At 25.3% G+C, this 25,740-nt stretch overlaps 2 protein-coding genes across 2 annotated transcripts; both read left to right on the plus strand.

The window, feature by feature from the left end:
- The first annotated feature begins 13,544 nt into the window (after positions 1 to 13,544).
- LOC126899669 (cathepsin B-like cysteine proteinase 3) lies at positions 13,545 to 16,983 on the plus strand. Its single transcript, XM_050674754.1, has 6 exons — positions 13,545 to 13,736; positions 14,272 to 14,490; positions 14,565 to 14,765; positions 14,957 to 15,104; positions 15,438 to 15,548; positions 16,671 to 16,983. The coding sequence occupies exons 1-6, from the start codon at positions 13,617 to 13,619 to the stop codon at positions 16,880 to 16,882; spliced, it is 1,011 nt and encodes a 336-aa protein (XP_050530711.1). The 5' UTR covers positions 13,545 to 13,616; the 3' UTR covers positions 16,883 to 16,983.
- Positions 16,984 to 17,734: 751 nt separating this feature from the next.
- LOC126899668 (uncharacterized) lies at positions 17,735 to 20,552 on the plus strand. Its single transcript, XM_050674753.1, has 3 exons — positions 17,735 to 18,121; positions 18,593 to 18,848; positions 19,418 to 20,552. Exons 1-3 carry the CDS (start codon positions 17,735 to 17,737, stop codon positions 19,996 to 19,998), a joined length of 1,224 nt encoding a protein of 407 aa, XP_050530710.1. The 3' UTR covers positions 19,999 to 20,552.
- Positions 20,553 to 25,740: the final 5,188 nt, after the last annotated feature.

Genomic DNA, 25,740 nt, shown 5'->3' on the forward strand with positions numbered 1-25,740 from the left:
CCCCCCCCCCCCCCCCGAAGAAGAGAGAAAATAGACTGAGATGGTTTGGTCGTGTTATGAGGAGAGAGATGCAGTAAGGAAAGTTATAGAAAAACCAAAAAAGAATGTTATTGAATGCGATAAGAGTACAGTCGATGTGAGCGTTGATGATATGGGAGATGGTGTCAAGTGGAAGTTTAGGATAAGGGTGGCTGATCCAAGTAGATGGTATTAAGACAAAGAAAAAGAAAAACACAAAGATTGTTTTAAAACTTTGTAATATTAAATTTTAATTGACAATTTTAGCATTAGGAATTCATGATTATTTGTTTCTTCTTACTACATTATATTGATAGGCACCTAAAAATCGATCGCGAAGACGTTGAACATCCTTTCAAGATACTTAAAAATAAAATAGTATACATTTGTCCTTCTGAATTCTTGGTACTAGATATTGTTATTTGTTATAAATTATCGATACTGAAATTAATATGTTAAGATTTTAATTAACAAATTAAATAAGATTACACGTGTTAAAATATAACAATATGCTTCATAGATACTTTTGAACGCTTAAAAATATACCAATTTAATTTTGTATAAAAAACATACATTAATTATATAAAATAAACAGTAAATAATCAACAATATGTAATAGTAATGTGTTAGACATAAGGTAATAAATAATGTGTGAAATATTATGGAACAAGCCGTAGAACATTATGACATGTAAATCATTATTGATAAAAATATAATATATAACATGTAATAAATTACTTCAACACGATTAATAAAGAAATAATGGTAGCGTCGAGGATCATTTCTTTCCTTTGAAAATACCATCAGAATTAATATAAAAAAGCCATAATAATGAACATTCTGGCTCAGATGTTACTCAGATACTGTCAGTCAATCTCGATGCACACTTCGTTTTGAACTCATCGAAAATACGCGCAAAAAGTGATCCGCCGCGTTCATTTTGTAATTTCATAAGAAAAAGGAACATTTATTTAATTCAGAGTATATACTGGAAACGTCGTCAAGGTAGGAAAATAAAAATTTAACCAAAAATCTATAAGATTTGATCTAAATATTTATTTAAAACTAAGTTTTATTAGTACGTAGTTTAAGTAGGGACAAATAGAATCAAGTTATTATCAATAATAAAAAATATACTAAGTAAATTTAATAAATCAATAATGTTTGTACGGAGTTAGTTGACAGAGTTAGATTATTGATACGTGTCTATTTCAGTAGTTAAGCAGTAGGTTCATAAATATATAGGGTGTTCAGTGAAACGATTCTCATTGTTTGTAACAACTGACATGTTTCCTTACTTACTGAACACTCTGCCACAATACTACTGTGGGTGATACGAGGTGACTCATCTCACCTATAATTGGTAACCGTCAATTCTCGGGCATTATTGATATTGATGAGTGTGACAATTGATCATAATACATTTAATATTAATAAATAAAATATATTTTTTTATCATCTTTTATCTTTCATACTAACCCGCGTATTCATACCTCGATAAATATTATTATTAAAACAACAAAAAAATAGTAACTCATAAATATTTTTTATTAATTTTCTTTCTTTTTAAGTTAAATTAATTGTGAAAATTCGTCATGCAACATCTCATAGATTCCTGATATAAAATTTTAATTTTAATAAGCTTTAAGTAGTTTCAAAGAGGATTTCGTATTTTTGAGAATAATTTTTTCTAAGACTATATGATATGTTGACTTTTTTTGTCGACAGACTTGTCTATGAGTATCAACACTAAGTACAGTTATAAAACGTATTTGAGTGAATTGAAAATACTTGGTTACTTACTGTTTACTGGAATTTAAGTATGAAAATGATAACAAACATTTGTTTGTTTAACAAATTTTGAAAAACAAAGATAACAAATTAAACCAATCTGCATTAATTTTTTTTTTTTTTTTACCGATTCAAAAAATAATCTATAGATTTAATCGCAACACGGAACAGCTAATATTAAGTTCAGTATACATGTAACTAGAAGTTTGAATAATCCATTGAAAGACTTAAGTGAGTTACAACGTAGTTGTAAAGGTGTGCTATATTCAATACTTTCAATGGAAAGAAACAAGTTTCAAGAAATCCAAACGTGCTTTCATAGTAGTTTTAATAACATTAGGCATTATTTTACAACAAAACGTCAATGTAATAAGATTTACTTTATGTTCCCTTCAAATTTGTTTGACGTATAAAATATGAGAGTTACTATGATGACGAAGCACGCAAAATTGCTTGGAATGCAATTATTTGAATATCTAACCAAATTATATGGTAAACGAAACATAGGAACGGTAATATCAACTTAGACGAACAAGTTTTAGATAAAATCGATGGACATCTCCAACGTGCACGGGATTTTGATGACTCGGTTCTTTTTCATTATTAGCGTTGCTGTCATAAGTATATGAGAGCGATGAATTTCATAGAATCGATCAAAATAAATTGACCATTTAGAGTTAATAGACCCTAAATAATACCTTAAAATGGCGAAACGAATTTTAATAATCGAAAATCAAATCTGAAATCATTTATACGTGAATTTTATTAAATTAATTGTTCATAATTAAGCAGTATTTATTAAAGTTTATATGTAAATAATTCAAGATATATTATTCTATAGTGATTTAAAAATACCGTGTTTTAATTATCAGAGGTACAATACATACAGGGTGTTCAAATAGTAAGGAAACAGGTCAATTGTTACAAACAATGAGAATAATAGAAACCTGTTCCCTTACTAACTGAACACCCTGTATACATTATACTTGTATAATAATTTATTATTACAAAACAACTGAATCGGTTAATTTTAAAATAATAATTAGTCAAAAAATATTATACTTGAAAAAATTGTTTTGAAATTTAATATATCAACAGTATAAAATAATAGATAATTTTAAATATTAATTCTAAACATTTTATTCATAAAAATAAATATTTTCAACTTTTTCAAGTCATAACTTTGGAAATCAACAAGTTCAGCATATTATTTTAATTTTTTTCTTTTAGAAAATTCATTTGACATGTTTGTTTTAAAGCTGATTCTATTAGTATAAAATAATACATTTGATTACAAAAAGCTACTTTTTGAACTTTTATAATGTTTGAAATAATGTTTTTGATCAATCATTAGAAACGTTAGAGTGGGGCTTTAGGTGTTCCGCCCCTTAAAATATATTGTTATTTAATCTTATTGTGATATATAGCCTCGCAGGGAAAATTTATATATAATAATAATAAATAATTATAAAAATCCCACAAAAGTCACGCCCTCCCTTGACAGCAATATTTGTATTCAAAATTAATTGGTGGGTAAAAAAAAGTCAATAATATGGGCTTGTTAAGATTTCACTAATTATGACACTTAAAAATCTTGACTACGTTACTAACTCAAGTCAACTACACATTTAAATCAACAACTTTAAGGGTTACAGGTTTACTTTTGTTGTGATTCCCAGAAAGATGAAAAACTCTATGTAATACGATATATTCTCTATAATAAACTGTAATTTTTAAACATTATATTTGATTTTTGGGTAATCGGATTTGGCTCGATTTTGTAGTAATTTATGTATTTATGACTTTCTAATACTTCAAAATTGATATAAAAAAAAATTGTCAAAATAGATTTATCTCTTTTAAGTAGTAGGCGATTTATTTAATGAAATCAATTAGGTAGAAAACAGTTGTTAAACAAAAATTATATATTAACTTTCTTTTTACATTAGTAACTAAACAGTAATATGGAAGTTATAAACACAATACATTTCTAAATTATTTATCAATTAATAACTCATAAAATTTAATATAATATTAAGTTAAATGATTTTGTAAGGTAATTAAGGTGGTGACGCTTTTTAATATTTTTGTACAAATTTTAATATTAACTTAATATTGACTATTTTTGACAATTGTAATTTTTTGGGGAATATCCTTTTATTAAAGTGGTTGATGAGAGTTTTTCAAAATTATGTTCCTGATGACTTCAACAAGAAACGTTATGTGATCTTTTGACGTATCGTTGAGCAAAATTGATCCAAAAGGAGCGAAGTTAATAATGTATACCAAGACAAAAAAAAACGAATTAGTAAAACCAATAGTTTCTTAGCTACGCATCGAAGCTAAAATAATTATAAATATACATTAAGGTAAAATTAATTTCTTTTCGCCTTCGTATTAAAGCTAAAAAAATATTTAAAATAAAAAATGTTTTTCACTAAAATAAGACATTTTATGATATTTTACAACTCTAATAATTATTATTACTATCGCATAATCCAAAACTTTTCTTCTAAATATTAGGAACAAGAATAATTCATATTTTTCAGTTACTGCCTTAGCATTCAAGGAAAGTACATTTTCATAAATTGTTATGTATACATTATTTATATTAATCCGTATGAAATGTTCTCCCCTAAATTTTGAATTAAAGTTTTATATATATTTACATATATATATAAGTAGTTTTAACTTTCCGGAGCTTTATTTTGCATTACACTTAGTAACATAGAAAACGTTAGCGCATACATTTTTCGCAATCGATTAGAACTTCTCTGCGTCCGGTTTAAGATTTAGACCTGGAAAATCTGCCGGATGTTAGACGCCGTGCAATGTTAAGCTCTTAATAAATTTCTCCAATTTAGAAAACTGTACACATAGAAAAATCAACGCTACAGATTGAGCAACCAATCAAAAAAAACTAATTCAAAATAATAAAAATAAGAGAATTAAACGGTAACAACTATTGAACCAATATTTCTAGTAATAAAACCTGGTTAAACAGTTATGTTTTAAAACTTAATCTATACTAACTAGACTATAACCCCATTGATGACATAATATTCTGCTTTCATTATTCATTTTATTTCAATTCATTAATTATCAAACAAATATCAAATCTCACTATAAATACCTAATTTGTTTTTTAGGTTTGTCTAGTTAAAAAAAAAATGCCAATTCTTCTCCTAGGTTATTTTAAAAACATTAAAAGCAAATACACCTTGTACACATCTCCATTAGTATTTTTTCTAAAAGTAAACTTCATTACACTAATAATTATTACTAAGATTTTTATTTTAGACTTTTTTTGTATTCAGTGTGATTTGTTAAGAATACTACCCTTCTTTTTTTGTTAAACAATGTTTTTTTTTATGTACAGATTAAAATTTGATTATTTTTACCTACAATTATAGATATCAAATTAATTCTAAGAAAATATTTCCTAGCGCACATTTTAGGTATAAAAAATATTATATTACATAGGGAATCAATTTGTTTTTTATATTAGATAAAGTGTGAACTAAATAAAAATACCACCTTGGTTATATTATTTTTAAGGTATTAAGATTTAATAATTTAGAATAGGTAAAGAGCGGGATAGTGATTAGCGATGTACAATTTTTACCAAGGCAAACACGTGAGAATTTATCTATTTTAATAGAATTTCTTAGTGGAAGTTATTAATAAAAACCAAAAAAAAAAAATAGATAAAGTATAATTTTGTTTTGATTAGTTATCTTTACAATGTACCAATTTGAACAGATTAATCAAGTCAATTAATAATGGACTTTTTGGGTCATACTTCAACAAAGCAAAGAAAAATGAACTAACATTTTTTATTTATTTATATTTATAAATTAATACGTGGTTAATAAATTATTTATTAATTATATTTTTAATAAAAACTTAAAAACATTACAATTTTGAGAAAACACTCAACAAAATAGATTGCATGAATTTTCTTTTACTAATGGTAAATTTGTGGAGTGAAAAATTAAATATAAAGGAAATAAGTAACGCTGGCATCCGCAAACTAGAAATTGCACTTAAAATAATTAAAAGTTATACTACGGATAATTATATAATTTTCAACTATAAACAGAGTAATCGGTTCTTCAAAATCTACTCGATTACTATTAATAACTAAATACAATATTGAAAAAAAATTTTGCTTTTTTTAGTTTATCTTATATATTTTTTAATTTATCTGCTAATAATTATTATTTTAAAAACGAGAATATAAAAATAGAAACGATACAGCAACAAAATTAGAAATTTTGTATGGGGGTGTCCACATAGCTTTTAGACCGTAAAATAGTGGAATGATATAAAAATATTACCATTTTTTATATTTAATACATTATTTATAAACTAGTGGTGCACTCTCTTGGTGACACAAATTAAAATTCGTGTGATATATACCGTTTAAAAATTAGAGAGCGTTCTAAAATAACTGCAGAACTTCGGATTAAACTTAACCGTAAATTGGGGAGGACTTTGACGATGCGAAATCTTGAAATCCTGATTTTAATATAACAAAGTAAAACGTGTTGTTATCTTATGATTTTTTAATCGTTTTATTTATTAAGTAACTACATAGTCTTTTCCGAAAATTTCGGATTTATAAATAATCGCATTTATTGACAACAATTATGTTTAGAGATTTAAAGACTTTTCAAAATTATTACAATATTATTTGTAGACGGATATAATTTTTAAAATATTCCTAATGATATATCCTAACAGTTACACAACCAGGGATGGTCCCAAGTCCAGCCCTCTCATGGTCATAAAATCATAATAGCGGAGGAAGTGGAGGGTAAATATTTTCTACATTCTAAACGCTATATGAATTCTCCCATACAAAATTTCTAATATTGGGCTGTATCGTCTGTTTTCTTTTAATTGTGTTTCTTAAAAATAATTATTAGCTGATAAATCTAGAAATGTATGTAACTAAAAAAAAATTTTTTTTGTTCAATATTATATTTAACTTAGAGTAATAGAGTGGCTTATGATGAACTCTTTGCTGTTGTATCTTAACTTACATTGATAAATATAATTAAATTTTGGTAAGCCTTAATAAATTATGTTGGATAAAATAAAATAAACAGATAATAATAACAATAAAATAAATATAAATAAGTTTAAAACTCTTTTTATTTTTCACAGGTTTATTTTTAACTCCATTAAAATTCTGCATGTATATGAAACCAGTCAAATGAATATCTTGACCATTATATTTTATAATATTAATATTTTAAATTTATGTAATTTTATTTAATTTATTAATTCTCTTATTAATTATTTAATGGTTATATTACGCAATAAATTGTTGGAGGTTTGAAAGCATAGGTTACATTGTATTTACCTTACATTCTATGTAATAAAATAATATTTCAAGTAATCCAATGTTGATTTTGGAATTAAATGCACTACGTATGCCATTTACACTACACGTCGTATAGTTAATATAATTACTAACAAAAACGATTCAAATCCTAAATAATAAGACTTAATAACATATAATCTATGACTGATTTTACTTGTAAAAGATTCCAAACACTATATTTTGTTAGAAGTATAATTTATAATTTGTCCTTTTTAATTTTTTTATATTTGTTGAATAAGTATTTTCTTTTGAAAGAATATATTTTATTGAGAGATCGATACCAATATTTCTTAAATCTTCCTCTGGTCTGGCCAAAACAATATTCAAAAATATTTATATCTATGTAAAAAATTTATCAAAGTGGTATTATGGTGGCCCAATGTGTCCCGGCGCTAGAGCCTTGAAAGGATGCGGCACAATAATCACCAAGACAAAAATTAAACACTAAAAGTATATTCCTAAGTTTTTTTGTGCTGTCCGCTGACACGATGTTCGTTAAAACAAAGACATTAAGCTCAGAGACTAACTACCCAATAAAAAAAGCTCACAATAGATTTTTACTATTAAATAAAATTTAAAGTTGAGTTGGATTTATTAATAAAATAAAACAATTAAAAAAATGATTTAATGTTTAAAATATTATTTGATATTTATTTCCACAATAAGAAAAATAAAACATTATTATTTAATGGACAAATTAAATTAAAAGATTCACCAAAACAAAATTCATTTTATAATTTCTAAGTGCCATTTAGTTTTAAAGAAAAATATTCTAAGTCCAAATTAATTAAGAAAACGACTAAGTCCCAGAGATTGAAATCTTCAGTAGTGTGTCGTAGATTTTGTGTATTTTAAAATCGCCAAAAACGATACAAAATGTGATTATATACTTCAATGTTTATTTTACTTGTAATTTACATCAATTAGACATAAATAAATATCATATGATACATAAAACCTAACGCAATGAGGTCACCGCATAGTTTGGACAAGTATAAATAATATCTATGAGTGATTATTATTACTATCATGATGCGAATCTGTTAAAATTCACAATCATTTGTATATTTAATAATTTCACAATTTCTAAGTTTTAAATTTAACTTAAATATTATATGCATTTGAATTATTTGCTTAGTTGGATATAAAGATGTTTATTGTTTTTTTTTACATCGATGGCTGACTTGTCATAGTAGAACAAATGTTTGAATGTATTTTTTTAATATTGTTTTACACTTCAATAGCTTTAATTTGATAAAGGTTAAAAGTTGTCAGATGTTATAGAACATTTTAAAAAATTTAATTTAACACGTGGCAGTGACNATAGAACATTTTAAAAAATTTAATTTAACACGTGGTAGTGATCTTATTCAAACCTTTTTTATACTTAGGTTTTCCATTGAATTTTCATGAATACCATTAAAAATAAATCTTATTACCTCTAGTATATATTATTAAAATTTCTTTAAAATCACAGTTTTTTAAAAAAATTTATAATAGAAGTTTTTAAATTCATATATATTTTATTTCATTTATTAATTTGAAGGTTTTTTTTAATATTTTGTTTGGTTCAACTAGATTAATATCAGGTTATATTCCACATAGACAAAATTGGTTAAATGAAAGTTGAGAATTTTCACGGTCAAACACAACAATAAATTCATTATCTTCTCAGCTTTGCATTAAAGCTAAAATTTAATTTACTTTTATGAACAATATAGTTTTATTACAGATGATATAAGTGGTTCAAAAGCTTAGGCAAAGAATCTACATAATTACAATATAATAATCATAAGAATAATTTTTATTATATATCATAGAAACCCACTTTTTTTTTAAATTTTTTGCTATCGATCATTAAGTTAACAATTAAGTAACTTGAAATACTGAAANATTATTTAATGGACAAATTAAATTAAAAGATTCACCAAAACAAAATTCATTTTATAATTTCTAAGTGCCATTTAGTTTTAAAGAAAAATATTCTAAGTCCAAATTAATTAAGAAAACGACTAAGTCCCAGAGATTGAAATCTTCAGTAGTGTGTCGTAGATTTTGTGTATTTTAAAATCACCAAAAACGATACAAAATGTGATTATATACTTCAATGTTTATTTTACTTGTAATTTACATCAATTAGACATAAATAAATATCATATGATACATAAAACCTAACGCAATGAGGTCACCGCATAGTTTGGACAAGTATAAATAATATCTATGAGTGATTATTATTACTATCATGATGCGAATCTGTTAAAATTCACAATCATTTGTATATTTAATAATTTCACAATTTCTAAGTTTTAAATTTAACTTAAATATTATATGCATTTGAATTATTTGCTTAGTTGGATATAAAGATGTTTATTGTTTTTTTTTACATCGATGGCTGACTTGTCATAGTAGAACAAATGTTTGAATGTATTTTTTTAATATTGTTTTACACTTCAATAGCTTTAATTTGATAAAGGTTAAAAGTTGTCAGATGTTATAGAACATTTTAAAAAATTTAATTTAACACGTGGTAGTGATCTTATTCAAACCTTTTTTATACTTAGGTTTTCCATTGAATTTTCATGAATACCATTAAAAATAAATCTTATTACCTCTAGTATATATTATTAAAATTTCTTTAAAATCACAGTTTTTTAAAAAAATTTATAATAGAAGTTTTTAAATTCATATATATTTTATTTCATTTATTAATTTGAAGGTTTTTTTTAATATTTTGTTTGGTTCAACTAGATTAATATCAGGTTATATTCCACATAGACAAAATTGGTTAAATGAAAGTTGAGAATTTTCACGGTCAAACACAACAATAAATTCATTATCTTCTCAGCTTTGCATTAAAGCTAAAATTTAATTTACTTTTATGAACAATATAGTTTTATTACAGATGATATAAGTGGTTCAAAAGCTTAGGCAAAGAATCTACATAATTACAATATAATAATCATAAGAATAATTTTTATTATATATCATAGAAACCCACTTTTTTTTTAAATTTTTTGCTATCGATCATTAAGTTAACAATTAAGTAACTTGAAATACTGAAAAGAAGTTTTTGATTGTTAATTTTTTTATTTATTAATTATTTACTTTATATGCCTATTGATAGAATTTCTGAAACTTCCTATAATAATGTCCCTAAAAGTAATAGAAAAATAAAATATAAAAATTTAAATAAAAATATATTTTATATTAATTTTTGAAAATAACATTATTAATAACAATATTTACAAAAACAAAAACATATAAAAACTCTTAACGTTTTATATCCCTAAAATAATGATTACTCTAATATTTTTTAATATTTTTCATGAGGCGTAGTTAAAGAATCACTTATTATTATTGTATAAACTAAAAATTTAATTTAATTTTAACTATGTCTAGTTCACGAATAAGGCCATGGAAATATGTCTTAATTTTAACTAAGCCAAAAACAAGTATATGCTCAGAAAAAAATTATAATTTCTTAAAGCTTTATTCAATTTTCTGTTTTTCCAGTGTTTCAATTTCATATTTTCCGTTATGCAAAACTTTATAGTATAATTACTTCTATAGTATAAGATGGCAGTTCTGTGTTCCAGTCAACCTTTCAAATATATAATATCTGGAAATAATTATAATCTAACAATTACTTTACATCAAGTTATTGTATGTCATAAATAAATAGAAAATATTTATCACTAATTGATGCTGTTTAAATTTTGACTCAAATAAATGACACACAACACTTAACGTTGTAATAATTATATTTACTACAGCAATATTTTTAATTACACAATAAAAACCTAGTACAGCCTGGTCTCAGCATAGTGGGGATCCGACATAATAGGCGACATTTAGATTGACAATGATAAACAAAACTAACATAAAGCGTTTCGATGTTCATAAAGAAAAGCTAGAAAAAAAATAGAAAAATTTTAACAGAAATTTACAAATTTAAACTTTAGCCATCAATTATTTAAAGAAAAAGATTTGTCAGAAAGTTTTTTTGTTTTTTGATATCAAGTACATCTCAAAAGCCTGTAGGAATGTAAATTTAGGGGATTACTAGATTGTTAAATCTTATTGCGACGAGGTGGGGTGTGGTGCAATGGATAGTTCAATTACTGCCTTAACGCTGATGTTCAGCTGTTATGTTTGCTTTTGGTTCCCGGATGGGTGACCCATACGGGAACTTTAACATTGAAACACATCTGGCCTCTGTAATAGCCCCTCAGTAATAATAAGATTGCGTCAGGTTTAAATTTCATCAAATCGTTAAACTGGGATAGAGACTCATGTGACAATAATGATAACATTAAATTTGATATATTATTTGCTTTGAAGGAAGTAATGAATTTCATCGTTAATTTTTTGTAAAAAAGAATGCGCACTCGAGAGAACACAAAATATTATGAAAATTATAATAATAAATCTTATAGTGGTGATAGATCAATTTATTAATGAAAAAGCTTTATGCTTTATTTTTTCTGGTTTTCTAACAATACTACGGTTATTAACAGTCAAATATCTTAATTACAAAAATTTTATCTCTATATCCGTTTTTATCTATCAATTGACAATTACCTATAAATGTACAATATAAATCTTTGCTCTCAATAAACTTGAAAAATAATAAACTTAATTAAGTCAATTTAATAATTATTTAACAGAGAATATTTAAATAAAATGTATAATAACAAAACATTTTTCAATTATTTTAATATTTGAATGGAACCTAATTTAAAACACCCAGACACACAATATTTTAATTTAACGGGTTTACGTAGTGTTTTTTAAAATGTTAAGTTCTCACAACATTTTCCTATTCTCGAAATTTTGTTATATGATACCATTTTAAATAGGTAACCAATCTAAAAATTTAATTTTCTTAAAAATATAAACCAAAAATTATTAGCTTTATTATATATATTTAATTATTATATTTATTATATTTTTTTGAAAATTATTTATTTCGTACCTACATAATGAGGTACACAAAAAATTATATGAATTTTTCTTCTTAATTTTTAACATGTGAAATTATTTGCACGAATATCGGTTATTCATACTATTTTTTATAAAAATACCATTTTTGAAGTATTTTGCATAACAATGAAACATCTAAATAGTTCAAAACTAAATCAAATTTTAAATCAAACGACTTATCATTTTAAAAAATTCTAAAAACAAAAATCGTGTAATTTTTGTCAGCTACGTTGAATTTTTTCCAATAACGAATTAAAGTGTTTTACGACTGTGTTTTAATCTCTGTCAGAATAAATCAATATTAATCTAAAAAATGTTTCCGAGTCACTTTACTGAATTCCTATTGTACTTTACTTTTTATTATTTTTAACTGTCTATTTCAATGTTCATGTAATAGTAATAAACAATAATGTTCAGTTATCGTCTATAATTAAATTTCTTTTTTTATGACAATTTCTTCTCAAAAGAATCTGACTTATAACATTGTGAAAAGTTTTCTCAAAAATGAATAGTTTTTAATTTTATAACATTTTTAGATAGCACAACTCATATAAATCATCTATAATTGATGAATTATGAATTATTCTATTAACACATATTGAAATATTACCGATAAATCCCAATTTAAATTATCTCAATCACCGCCATAAATATAAAAACTAAACCAGATTAATGTATGACATAAATAGCTTTAATTAATAAATATTGCAATGTGTAATATGACATTATACATTAAGTTAGGTTATTTATGTGGAGTTAGCCCTTTATTATTTAACAACACGTAGCTATTTTACATTAAAAAAGTTATTTAAGTTTCATAAAATTATATAAAATTCCGTCAAGGGTCAAAATATTGTGTTACGATTACAAAACTATGAAAACTGTGTTTTTCTTTAAATAATTTTTAGTCTAAATCTCGTCTAAGAATATTATACTGTTTTCACAAAATAATCATGAACCTAACCTTAACACAAATATAATATTTATTCTATGATGTTCTTAATTAGATACCGGAGAAAAAGAGACGTATAACACTTGAAAACTTATGGTAAAATCCATGACGCATTAATGTGATAATTGGAAATAATATTAATGAAACATCTACTTAAGTAGTTTTTACAATAAAAAATTAATATATGTCACGCTTTATATAACAATACAGTTATATTTTAAAACTGCTAAATCATAAGTGTTTTTCATTACACCTTAATATTTGCTATAATTAATAATGATACTTCATAACAATGTAAATAACATTGATTAAAATTACTCGTTTGGGTACTTGAAGTTTTTAATTGAAAGCAATTTTCGAAGCCAATCAATTTCTTAATATATGTCTACATTTACCTATAAATATGACATTTTAAGTTCCACTACTCACTCACTAATTAGCAACAATATACGCAGACATTGTCATTTTTATGAAATAAAAATGGCTAGAGTATTACTTTTGTTTTGTGTAGTGTTTGTTACGATATATCAATCTGAACAAGCTCATTTTCTGAGTAGAGAATACATCAATAAAATTAACAGTGTAGCAAAAACATGGACGGTAATTATGATTTATTATTTATTTTTATTTTTTATTCATTTATTTCAAATAATAATATTTATTTTCACTTAACTCAGATAATTTCTTAATGTTCTTTTTTTTTGTTCATTAGCGTTTTTAATTTTTTTAAATAAATAAATTTGTTTAACCACCTAAAACTTAAACTAACATTTTAGAAAAAAAAAAAAAAATTCTAACGGTATAATATTTATAATTTACTTGTAATAAAAAAAGTAGAACTAGATTTTAACAAATAATACAATTATTCAAAAATCACAATATAAATTATTTTTAAAAGATATAAAAGAGTTTGTAACAAAACACATGTAAATAAACAATTATTTAATGTACATTTTTTTATTTTAGGTCTTTTATTCGAAATTTATGATAATAAAATAAAAATTGTCTTATTTTTTTTATTGAGCCGTTTATAGCATTTTTTAACGAACATTTTTTTTATAAATATAAGTATATTATTCTGTTAAGTGATTAATATTTTATTTGCATTATTTATTTTTATGTTTATACATTTAAGGCTGGAATAAACTTCCACCCAAATACACACATTGATGAAATAAAAGGTCTGCTGGGATCATACTCCATTGGATCAAAAAAAATAGAACTAGTCAAATCAAATGATCCAGTATATTCATATACCAATGAAATTCCCGCAGAATTTGATGCTAGAGAAAGATGGCAAGAATGTAAATCAATCGGAACGGTCCGTGATCAAGGAAAATGTGGTTCTTGTTGGGTATTTAAAATTAAAAAAAAAATACTTTATTCGTATTTATAAAGTATAATTTATAAATCATTGTTAAATTTCAGGCTTTAAGTACCACCAGTGCTTTTTCTGATCGTCTATGCATTGCTACCGATGGCGAATTCAATGAAATTTTATCGGCAGAAAATTTAGCATTTTGTTGCTGGACTTGTGGTTTTGGTTGCAATGGAGGCTTTCCCTTACAGGCTTGGAGATACTTCAAATGGCGTGGAGTAGTCACCGGAGGAAGCTACAACACAACAGAGGTTAATAGACAGCCAAAAAATGTTGGGTTTTAATAAAGGGTGTACCATAATTAAAACTCCCCACAACTTATTTTTTAAATTATTGACTGAAAAATATGAATTATTATTTAATGAATTCATCTATCACCTACGCATTAATTCCTATGAATTTGATCAACTATATTCAACTGATAAATAATTTTGTACTCTAGGGATGTCAACCATACAGAGTCGCTCCTTGTATCACAGATGAAAGAGGTCAAAACACTTGTGACGGAGAAGAAATTGAAAAAAATCATAAATGCGAGAAGAAATGTTATGGTAACACAGAAATTGATATCAAAAAGGATCGTAGATACAGTAATGTTTTTTATCTTTTATAATATTATGCATAAAAAAAAAAAACATTCTTATATTTAAAGACTACATCTTTATTGGATTGTAAATTGATAAGTGCTACAGGCTTACAAAATGATTGGATGTACACTTTATCGTATTTTTATGAATCGGTAGAGTTTATTCTAATATCTTATGATATTATTGCCATCTTTTAAAAATAAGTACGCTTACTATTTTGATCGCCCCTAAACTCTAAACAGCTGTGAATTAAGGAAATACTCCGACTAAAATATAGAATTCATTAGTTCATTAGCCGTTATATGATATCTTACAGAATATATTTTATGTTAATAGCAAGAGACGCATACTATCTAACTCCCAGAGCAATCCAACATGATTTGATGGCTTATGGTCCAATTGAAGCATCATTCGACGTGTACAGTGATTTCATCAGCTACAAATATGGTAATTTATCATATTTCGACATTTAAATATACAGGAGATCCATTTGTTGTAACTCACTGAGTTACTTACAAAATAAAAATAATTTTGGATATATATTTTACACCATTTTTACGTGCGTAAATTTCTCAACTTATCAATGAAGTATTTTTTGTTTGATCCCTTATAAGTAAAATTAAAACTATATTAAAAATATTATTAATTTAAAAAACTAAAAAATATTAAACTCAAAGCCACAAAAAAATTAATGAAAAGTCGCGGATACGTATTTCGGAAACAATGTTACCATTATCAACGCTAAACACATACTATTATGTGTAATATTGTTTCCGAAATACGTATCCGCGACTTTTCATTAATTTTTTTGTGGCTTTGAGTTTAATATTTTTTAGTTTTTTAAATTAATAATATTTTTAATATAGTTTTAATTTTACTTAATTAATTAGCCACAAGTGATCAATTTTTATTATATGATCCCTTATAACTTATTAATGAGTCAAATTTATTTTTAAGTAGAAACGTACATAATTAACTAGCTCATTTATTAAATAATGATTTAACTAAGAAAATAAGTGATCGACAACAAATTTTGGACTAGTACTTAGATGATATTCAGTCTACTATAACGATTATAAAACGTATACTGAAAGAAAGGCGAAGATATAACTATTTTTATCATTAAGCATTTCGCGACTGCATTCTTCCTCCCACCAAGGCATATAAATGTGAATAACTTCTAATGGAGTAATGTCTAGTAATAAAATGACAATTCCAGCGCCTCATCTCCAGCTATTAATTTTTATATCGTTAAAAACTTCCACATTGTGCTTCAAAAGTTGTTATCTATTGACCAGTTATTTTTATAATTAGATCATTATTTAATAAATACGCTAGTAAATTATATATGTGTTCCTATTAAAAAAAATTAAACTGTAAACTATATAAGACATACGGAATAAACATAAAAAATATTTTATCATTGATAAATTAAAAAAAAACATAAAAAATTCTTAATGTAATTCAATTTAAATCAATTAAGTAGTTTACAATGAAATAATAATTTAAAAAAATCGGAAAAAATATCCAAAATAAGTACTGTTTTATGAATTTGTTTATTATCATCAGGTGTTTACCATAAGACTGAAAACGCTACTTTGTTGGGAGGGCACTCAGTTAAATTGATAGGATGGGGTGAAGAAGAAGGAACACCATATTGGTTATTAATGAACTCGTGGAATGAACAATGGGGTGATAATGGATTATTCAAAATTTTGAGAGGCAACAACGAATGTAAAATTGAAGAACACGCCACAGCAGGTGTACCATATTTGAACTAGATGGTCCAATTTCAATCAGTTTTATTCTTTCAATAATTGTTAAATTTTAATTGTTTAAAAATGCTCAATTTTTGTTGCAAATAAATTTAAAATTGATTGAATTTATCTTTGTTATTAATACAAATTTATAAATACTATGGTGACTCTAATTGATAAACTGGTGGTTTTTTTAACTCTTTGCAAAAAAATGACGCTCATCAAGCTTAATTAAAATCACTTAATTTTAATAAATTAAGTTAAATTAATAAAATTAATTTTTAGATCCATTATTGAATATTTTTAAAATTAAAATAAACAATTGTTTAAGGACACAGTTCCACCTTAAAAAAATTGAATAATTACAAACTTTTTGCACAATGAATACAAATTTTTCTGATAATTTTTAATTTTACCTTATCATAACAATTTGATAGTATTAAATTTTATTAAAAACTAAGCGTATAATTTTCAACAATCAAATTGTAATAATAACTGGAATTAAAAAATTATAATCGTATGCAAAAATCAAAAAGTGACTCCATATAATGACTTTAAAAATTTTTCTAAAAATGTTTGTAGATAACAAAAATACTACTTAAATTACCTCCAAAAGAAAATTTTACTTAATAGTCCTTATAAATGTGCTACAATTTTAGAAAAACACATTGATCCAAACAATAAATCTGCTTTAGTGTTCTTTGAAGCTTTTAAAGGGATTTAAAACAGTTAGAAACAATTTACGCAACTTATCAAAAATATTTTTTTATTTATTCTGGCTATAAATAATTTTAATAACATCACTAGTAAAACGTTTTTCAAAAATTAAAATTATCATTAAAATTAAAAACAATTTAAGAAAATTAAAAATCCAAAATGTCAATTATAGGAGACTCTATGTTTTTATTGGAAGTGATTATTAATAAAGTCTTATTTACGGATTTAAATGAAGAAACTAATACATGTCCTTTATGTGTCTGCTTCAAATTTCCATTGTTAACCGATATCAATTTGTGTGAAGGAGACTTTTGCGGCGGTTCTTACAAAAAATTTAGCAAAGGCGTTATGAGTATTTTTAGCATTACAGCGCAAGATCTGTGTAGTGTCGCACGTCAATTTGGTGCATCTATTACTGTTTATAGATCAGTTACTGCTGATAACACAGTACGATTGGTAGCGTTAACCAAAGCAGACTTTGATGAATCATTTAGTCATCTTATACAAAATCCTAATGACGCCAAAAAATTTCGGGAGTCCAAACAGGTTTGTTAAATATTCATTTATTAATTTTTCTGAAATCATTTATTTTTGATAGTAAAATACATTTTTTTCGATTTATTCAAAATCAATAAAAATCAGATAATTTCAAAAATGGGAGGGGAATATATAAATTATGTATATTAAATAACCTCATAGAAGATTTTCCAAATTCCAAAATATTTAAAAAAAAAAACGAATGTTAAGTCATTCCAGTTCAATTGGGTTGGGTTTAGCATTGTTTCTCTCTCGGTTTTGTACATATTAAAAAATTCGTATCATATATCTATTATATTTTCAATTATCATCACTACAATCACTCGAAAATTCATTAACTGACCTATTAATTTTTCTACTGTAACTTTGTTACCTATTAGAGTATTAATATTTTATTTTTATTATAATACTATTAATAGAGTTGAAATTCTAATTAATTCTACTTTATATTATTAAAATAGTAGAATATTAATTTTTTAGGAACTACCTTTATTCGAAAATGAAAGAAATAATAAAATTGGGACTATAGATGTTATTTTTCGATTAACGTCATTGGGATCACTTTTAGTCACAGAGTACTATAAAAAATCAGTCGATGAAAATTACTTGTATAAAGCAGGCGATGAATGCGTACCAGCTATTCTACCTCCTATAAATGCGTGTCCCGTTAAAAAAAAACATTGTCGACATTGTAAAAGTAAAAAAACAAGCTCAAAAAATCTCAAGTGTAGTGGAGGTAAATTATTTACTGTAGATTATTCTTTATCAATCAACAATATAGAAATAAATCCAGTGGCGGCGTTTTGATATGTTGTATAGAATTAAGTAAATCCAACAAGAATCAAGTTGAGCAATGGTAAAACATTGAAATATAAAACGTTGTCTTCATTTCTATAAGTAAGTAATGTGAATAGTAATACATATTAGTAATACGCCTTATTCATAATATGTATTTTGTACTAAAAGTGGCCACGTGTACAAACGAATGTATTACATGAATTCACATATTATATTATATGTACATGTTTATTACTAATGAATATGTATGTAGTATATAATGAATCATTAATATTGTAAATAATATTTGTATTGATTGTTAGAGAGGCCTGAACGATTTCAAAGTGGTCCCTTCCAGCATAGGCCAGTTTTTGACGCCGCCACTGAATAGTTCCAGTTTACTACTAGTATTCTAATATATCAGTATGGCATAAGAATCGCAATAGGTATTTTTTACACTTGACCCATATTAAAATTAAGAAATAAATATTTCTGTGGTTAAATCATACTATGATGAAACTTTTTTAGGTTGTGATAGAACTATGAACAAAATAATGTGTGCTATAACAACAATGGAAATGATAATGAAAATGTTCAAGGCGGCAAAAGCGACACCGAAAATTTTAGCGACAAATAGTAATAAGTTAGGAAAAATTCCTCAAAAAAGTCCTATAAATACGGGACGGTGTTTATTTGATCCAGAATGTATTATTTTTGACTGTCCGTTTAAAACTAATGAACCAGAAGAAGCCATGATAAATCGAATAATAACTAATTGCAATGACCAGCAAGTAAATAACAAACATGGTGGTAACCATACAGTACGACATTCAGAATCAAACGCACACGCGCAACATCCGAAAGTTTCAGAAAAAACTTCTGAAGTTATAGAACCTGTGGTTGACGACGAGGATTTATTTGTAGTGTCTGTGGGGCGTGTAGATCATTGTCGTCTTAAAGTAACAAAGGATGATACTACACAATACCAAGAAGGCGATGTACCACTTGAATGGCTTCAGGAAATTACTAATCAGGAAACCCCCAAAGAAATTTCAAAGTCCAATAAATCCAAGGCAAATAAAAAGACAAAAAAAAAGAAAAAAAAGTAGAAATTCTTAATATCCAAACGATAAATTATGTTCAAAATCAAAGTGATAAATTATTTTCTCAAAATAAACTATTAACTTTAAATATATTTTTTTTTAATTTATAAAAAATAAAAATAAATGATATAAAATGATTATTTTAGCTTCGATGCGAAACTGAGAAGGTATTGGTTTTACTAATATGTGTATTTTTTTTTGTGTCTATAACCACTGTTTCTCAGCTCTCACCGAACCGATTTTTTTCAATGATACGTCAAAAGATCACAAATCGTATCTAGTCGAAGACATTACCCCCAAAAATTGAAAAAAATTCTCTCGTTCCTTCCCGTAAATGAGGGAAATTTCCAAAAAAATTACAAATTTAAAAATCGCTAATTTTCGAAAATTTCGAAATCTTATTACTTAAAACTGCCATAACTAATTCAAAGACGACCAAATCAATATAATTTTTTTATATAGATGCATGATATTATTACCTTTCATTTGGTATATTTTTTTTTTTATAGTGACCCTTTACTTGCCCACAGGGGGGGATTTAAAATGACAACTTTTTCACAAAAAATTAACTTTTTCTACTTAACTTTTGAAAGTGTTCCGGAAGGTCTGACACATTTATATATATCTTAAATTAAAGCTAATGTAATGTATTTTATTATGGAAAAAAAAAATTTCGGACTTTATTTTGTCTTTACGGTGAAAATGGCTACCGAATGCTATTCTCGATATTATATTTTATACTTTACATTTTTAACTTTATATTTCTATATCTTTTCAAAAAATGTATGGATCATTACAATTATTTTATGAGAAATAATATTTAAATCCCTTTTTCATTCGACATACTTTATCTTAATCAGGATATAAAAAAGGAAATAGCAAATCATGAAGCTTTTGGAATAATCCACCAATTTTTTAAAATTAAACACTATCTAAAGATTTGCATCGAAGCGTTTTTTATGATAGTGATTTTAATCACTGTCAGATATCATTATACTTGATCCAACTATGCCACGTCACCACTGTGCCGCGACCCCCCTGTGCTGGGTTTTTTACATTTACTCTTATTCCATTTTTAATATTTTTTTTATGTGGACTCTTTGAAGTAAATCTTAACACATTAAACAGGATCTATGAAATAGGTCACAAAATCCCAAATTTGCCGACTTTATTAAGTATGCCGCATTTAGTAAAAAAAATCAAAAAGTTTAGCGTCCATAAAATAAATAACAAAAAGTATTCAAATTTATATAATATAATAATTTAAAAAAGATTTTATTTTATTTTATTTGTAAATTTCCCTTATTCATTTCAAAATATTTTTAATTTTTCTGATTCATTTAAAAATGTTTCAAGTTTAACGAATTTTTTTATAACATTCTATATTCTGAATCTTTGGATAAAATATATACAATAAAATAGTACCTATATGAAAATACAGTTATTTTATTAATGTATAATAGTGAAATTTTTGTCTTTCTATAAAATATTATAATTTATTAGTTTTAGAAATAGAATTTCTGATTTATTTAATTTCATTAAATTCTTACACAAATAATGTTTTTAAGAGTATACTATTTATACAATGATTAGTATGTTTAAATACCAGAATTTACTTTTAAAAATATTCAATTTTTATAATAAATTATTTTGAAATTTAATATATCACTTAACAAAAATTCAAAATATTAAAACTGTTTAAACCAAACAACACATTCAATAATGAAAACTAATATTAAAATAATTACGGTAAATATTATCTTTCTTTATTAAACATACTTTGAATTCATATCACATTTTAGCTTCGATGCGAAGCTGAGAGGGTATTAGTTTTACTGTTGTTTAAGTGTTCCATTAACTAAAATTTAAAAAGAGAACACTACTTGCGTGTCGTGAGTAGATGTATATAAGAAAAGGAATGTTGAAAGATGTTTAGAGTTATTATTTCTAAGTAAAACATCTTATATAAAACATAAAATAATCTTAAATTAATGTCAGTAGAAATTAACTAAAGCTATATATATATATATATATACAGATGTACTTATTTGTGTATATTCATACACAAATTATACAATAAATAAATATAATGTAATAAAATATACAATAAATGTGACCTGCGTGTCCACGAATGACAGCAACCTTGATTGGGGCTGTATTGCGAATTACAGGGGACGTGGTACAAAATACGTTCCACAGCGTCCCGACGGTGGCGAATTTTGGCGTATGCGAAACTATGAGCGTATACACATTTGCGATGCTTCAAAAGAGCATAAAAGAAAAAAAAATGAGAAACAATAATATATTGTTCAGTATCGACTATACCCAAGCGAGCGTTTGATTGCTAATGAATAATGACTCGTTTTGTCGAGTCGCGTGGAACTCGTCCAGTCATTTTTACCAGTCCAGTCGTTATTAGTCACATATTGATGGGACGGTCACAACTAAGACACCATATGACTGTGTACGCAACAACTATGATGTGCTTTTTTGTGTCTGCTACAGCTTTTTCTCAGCTCTCACCGATTCGATTTTTTTCAACGATACGTCAAAAGATTACAAATCGTATCTAGTCGAAGCCATTACGCTTAAAAATTGAAAACATTTCTCTCGTTCCCCGTAAATGGGGAAAATCTCCAAAAAAATTACAAATTTTAAAATGGCTAATTTTCGACATTTTTTCCATTTTTTTTACCTAAAACTGCTATAACTTTTTCAAAAATGAACAAAACAATATAATTTCTTTTTTTATAGATGCTTGATGTCTTTATCTATCATTTGATATATTTTTTTTTATAAATTTAACCCTTAACCTACCCACAGGGGGGATTCAAATGACAACTTATTTACAAAAAATTAACTTTTAATGTAAAAAGAACTATAAAGTGATAAGTTAATTGAAATTTAAAACATTAAATATCAAAAGTACTTGTCTAAACATAAGGACCATTTTGTATTTATAAGAAATAATTATAATTACAATTTAAAGATTAATAATTGTTAATTTATACAGGTATTTTTAAGTTTTATCAATTTCGTTATAACGGATGATGTATTAGAAGTGTTATCTAAAGACTTAGCATTTTGTTTTGATGATGGCGCAGAAGAAAAAAATGATCCAAGTTTCTTCAGAAAAGTTGATAAAAGTATAAATTACAAATCAATTTATCTATTAGTCGTTTTCTAAATATTTTACGATGTACATATGATTATGCTCAATTTTTTTTAACGTTTATAATCATAGTTATTGCTGCGCCCTCTTGAAGGTCATTTACTTGGCCAGGTCATTTCCGATATTCAAGAAAAAAAAGAACGTCTTTTTATTTGACTAAACCTTAACTCCCCGTAAAATCAGTACTTTTATTACTTATGGAAAAATGTACCAGTCTGCCACTGTACCTACCCCCGTGAAGGTGTCTAGTAGGGTGGTCCTTATTTTCCAATTTTAAAAAATTTAATCAAATACGTTTTACATTTTGTTCAACTAGTTAGACAAATAGTTTTGATGAAGCTTGTTTTTCAATATTATTTTATTACATATCGCATTTACGGTAAAAATATATAAAATATAGATCTACACATTTCCAATAAAAATGTCAAGTAATTTTTTCATAAATCATTCATTTTTCATAAAAAAGTTTAAAATAGATAATTTTATTTATCCAATGAAACTGGCGTTTTTGCCAATATATCTCTATTAATGTTAAACAGTTAAAAATGGAAAAAAAAATGTTTCAAATAAAAAATATGTAAAATAAAGTTTAAAAATAATAGATATTTTAGAAAATTTTACTATGGCTGTCGAATCTATGCTATAGGCGGTAAATAAAATAAAAGAATAAATAAATCCATCCATATAACTTGATACTCCAGATGTACGTTTTTAGCGCATTCTTTCTAATATTAAGGTCTATATATTAAGGAATAGTAATATAGATATAGAATACTATATCTCTTAGCACCATTATAGTTGTACCAATCTTTTTACTAAGTCAAACAAACATCATATATCCATTGTGAAACATAGTAAATGTGACTGCTTAAGTTCTCGTTTTTACACCAATCTGGCATCGAAAGTAATAGTGTAGCTTAAATAGAGTGCCACGGTAAAAAATGAGAAGTGTACTACATTACCAAGTTCTTATTATGACTAAATTATAAGAATATAAAACTCCAATGAGCATAATCATACATGTTAATATACAGTCAAATATTTTTAAAACTCTCACCCTTAAATCATGAAAATTGCTTTACAAATAAAGTAAAATTGAAATTTTCAGATGTATGGATAAATAGCATGGATAATTTGATTTATGCTTCATTTTGCATGATACTTATAGATCATTCTACAACACAATTAACAGAAATTAATAACACTTTTATAAACATAATTTGTAATAACTTAAAGGATAAAAACGATATAAATATTTGTACACCAATTGTGAGCTGTTGTGTGAATAAGTTCATGGATAATATTAAAAATCTAAAAGAAATATTATACGTCAATGAAACTGGAGAAATAATTTTATCAACACATAATACACGTATAGGTCATTGTTGTTACGAAGAAAAATCAAATAATTAACTAAAAAATTGTTTTATATTATTCAATTTAATTTTACTGGTCTTATTTAAATACATTTAACTCATTAAAAATCTACAACATTTATATCATTATTTATAATATTAACATATAATATAATAATAATATAATATTATAATTTGTACATGTATGTCACATATTATGAATACACAAGATTACCAAAATAGGATTCCCTTATTTAAAATACAAAATAACCAGCTAATTATAGGATGAAATCTAATTATTATTATACAGATTTTTAAGTAACGTCTACGCGCAGGACCAAATCGTAATTGACCAATTAGAATAAAATGCCTCAGATTCCAAGATCACACTAGTAATCGCTAGACTATCCTCTACTGACTAAAAAAAGCCATTTCTTCTCTATCAATACCAGTCTTTTGATCTTTTTAAAATCTATGATACTCTATACAAAATTCTTACTTTCTAAGACTTAATTCAATCTAATTTAGACTTTGAATATTTTTCAACATAAAAACATTTAATCTTTTTTTTTTAATTTTTTTAACTTATTATTTTTTAGATTAAATGAAACTTAGATATTTTAAAGTGAAATTTGTTTGGTAAATCTAATAATTTAAGTTGATTTGTTTGTTCATTAAATCATGATGTTTTGTTTTTCTTATTATGAAAATATATGTCAATTAATATGTTAAACATCAAACTTTAAAAAAAAAAATTATTGTTCTTTACTCTTTTTTTAAGAACATCACGCCGGCGGACAGAGTAAAGGTTGCAACTAGATATTATTCTAGAATTAGGTATATTACATTAGAATATATTTGCAAGTCTATGTGTATTAGGTAGCTAATTTGATCTAAAATGACTACAAAATATTTTAATAAGTGATAAATATATATTTTTAGCTTCGATGTGAAGCTGAGAAGGTATTGGTTTTACTATGATGTATTTTTTTTTTTTGTGTCTGTTACCACTTTTTCTCAGCTCTCACCGAACGGATTTCTTTCAACGATACGTCAAAAGATCACAAATCGTATCTAGTCGAAGACATTACCCTTCAAAATTGAAAAAATTTCCCTCGTTCCCCGTAAATGGGGGAAACCTCCAAAAAAATTACAAATTTAAAAATCGCTAATTTTCGAAATTTTTTCAATTTTTTTTACTAAAAACTGCCGTAACTTTTT

This window comes from Daktulosphaira vitifoliae, unplaced genomic scaffold, assembly GCF_025091365.1.
Source record: "Daktulosphaira vitifoliae isolate Bord-2020 unplaced genomic scaffold, ASM2509136v1 Scaffold_2, whole genome shotgun sequence".
Lineage (NCBI taxonomy): Eukaryota > Metazoa > Arthropoda > Insecta > Hemiptera > Phylloxeridae > Daktulosphaira > Daktulosphaira vitifoliae.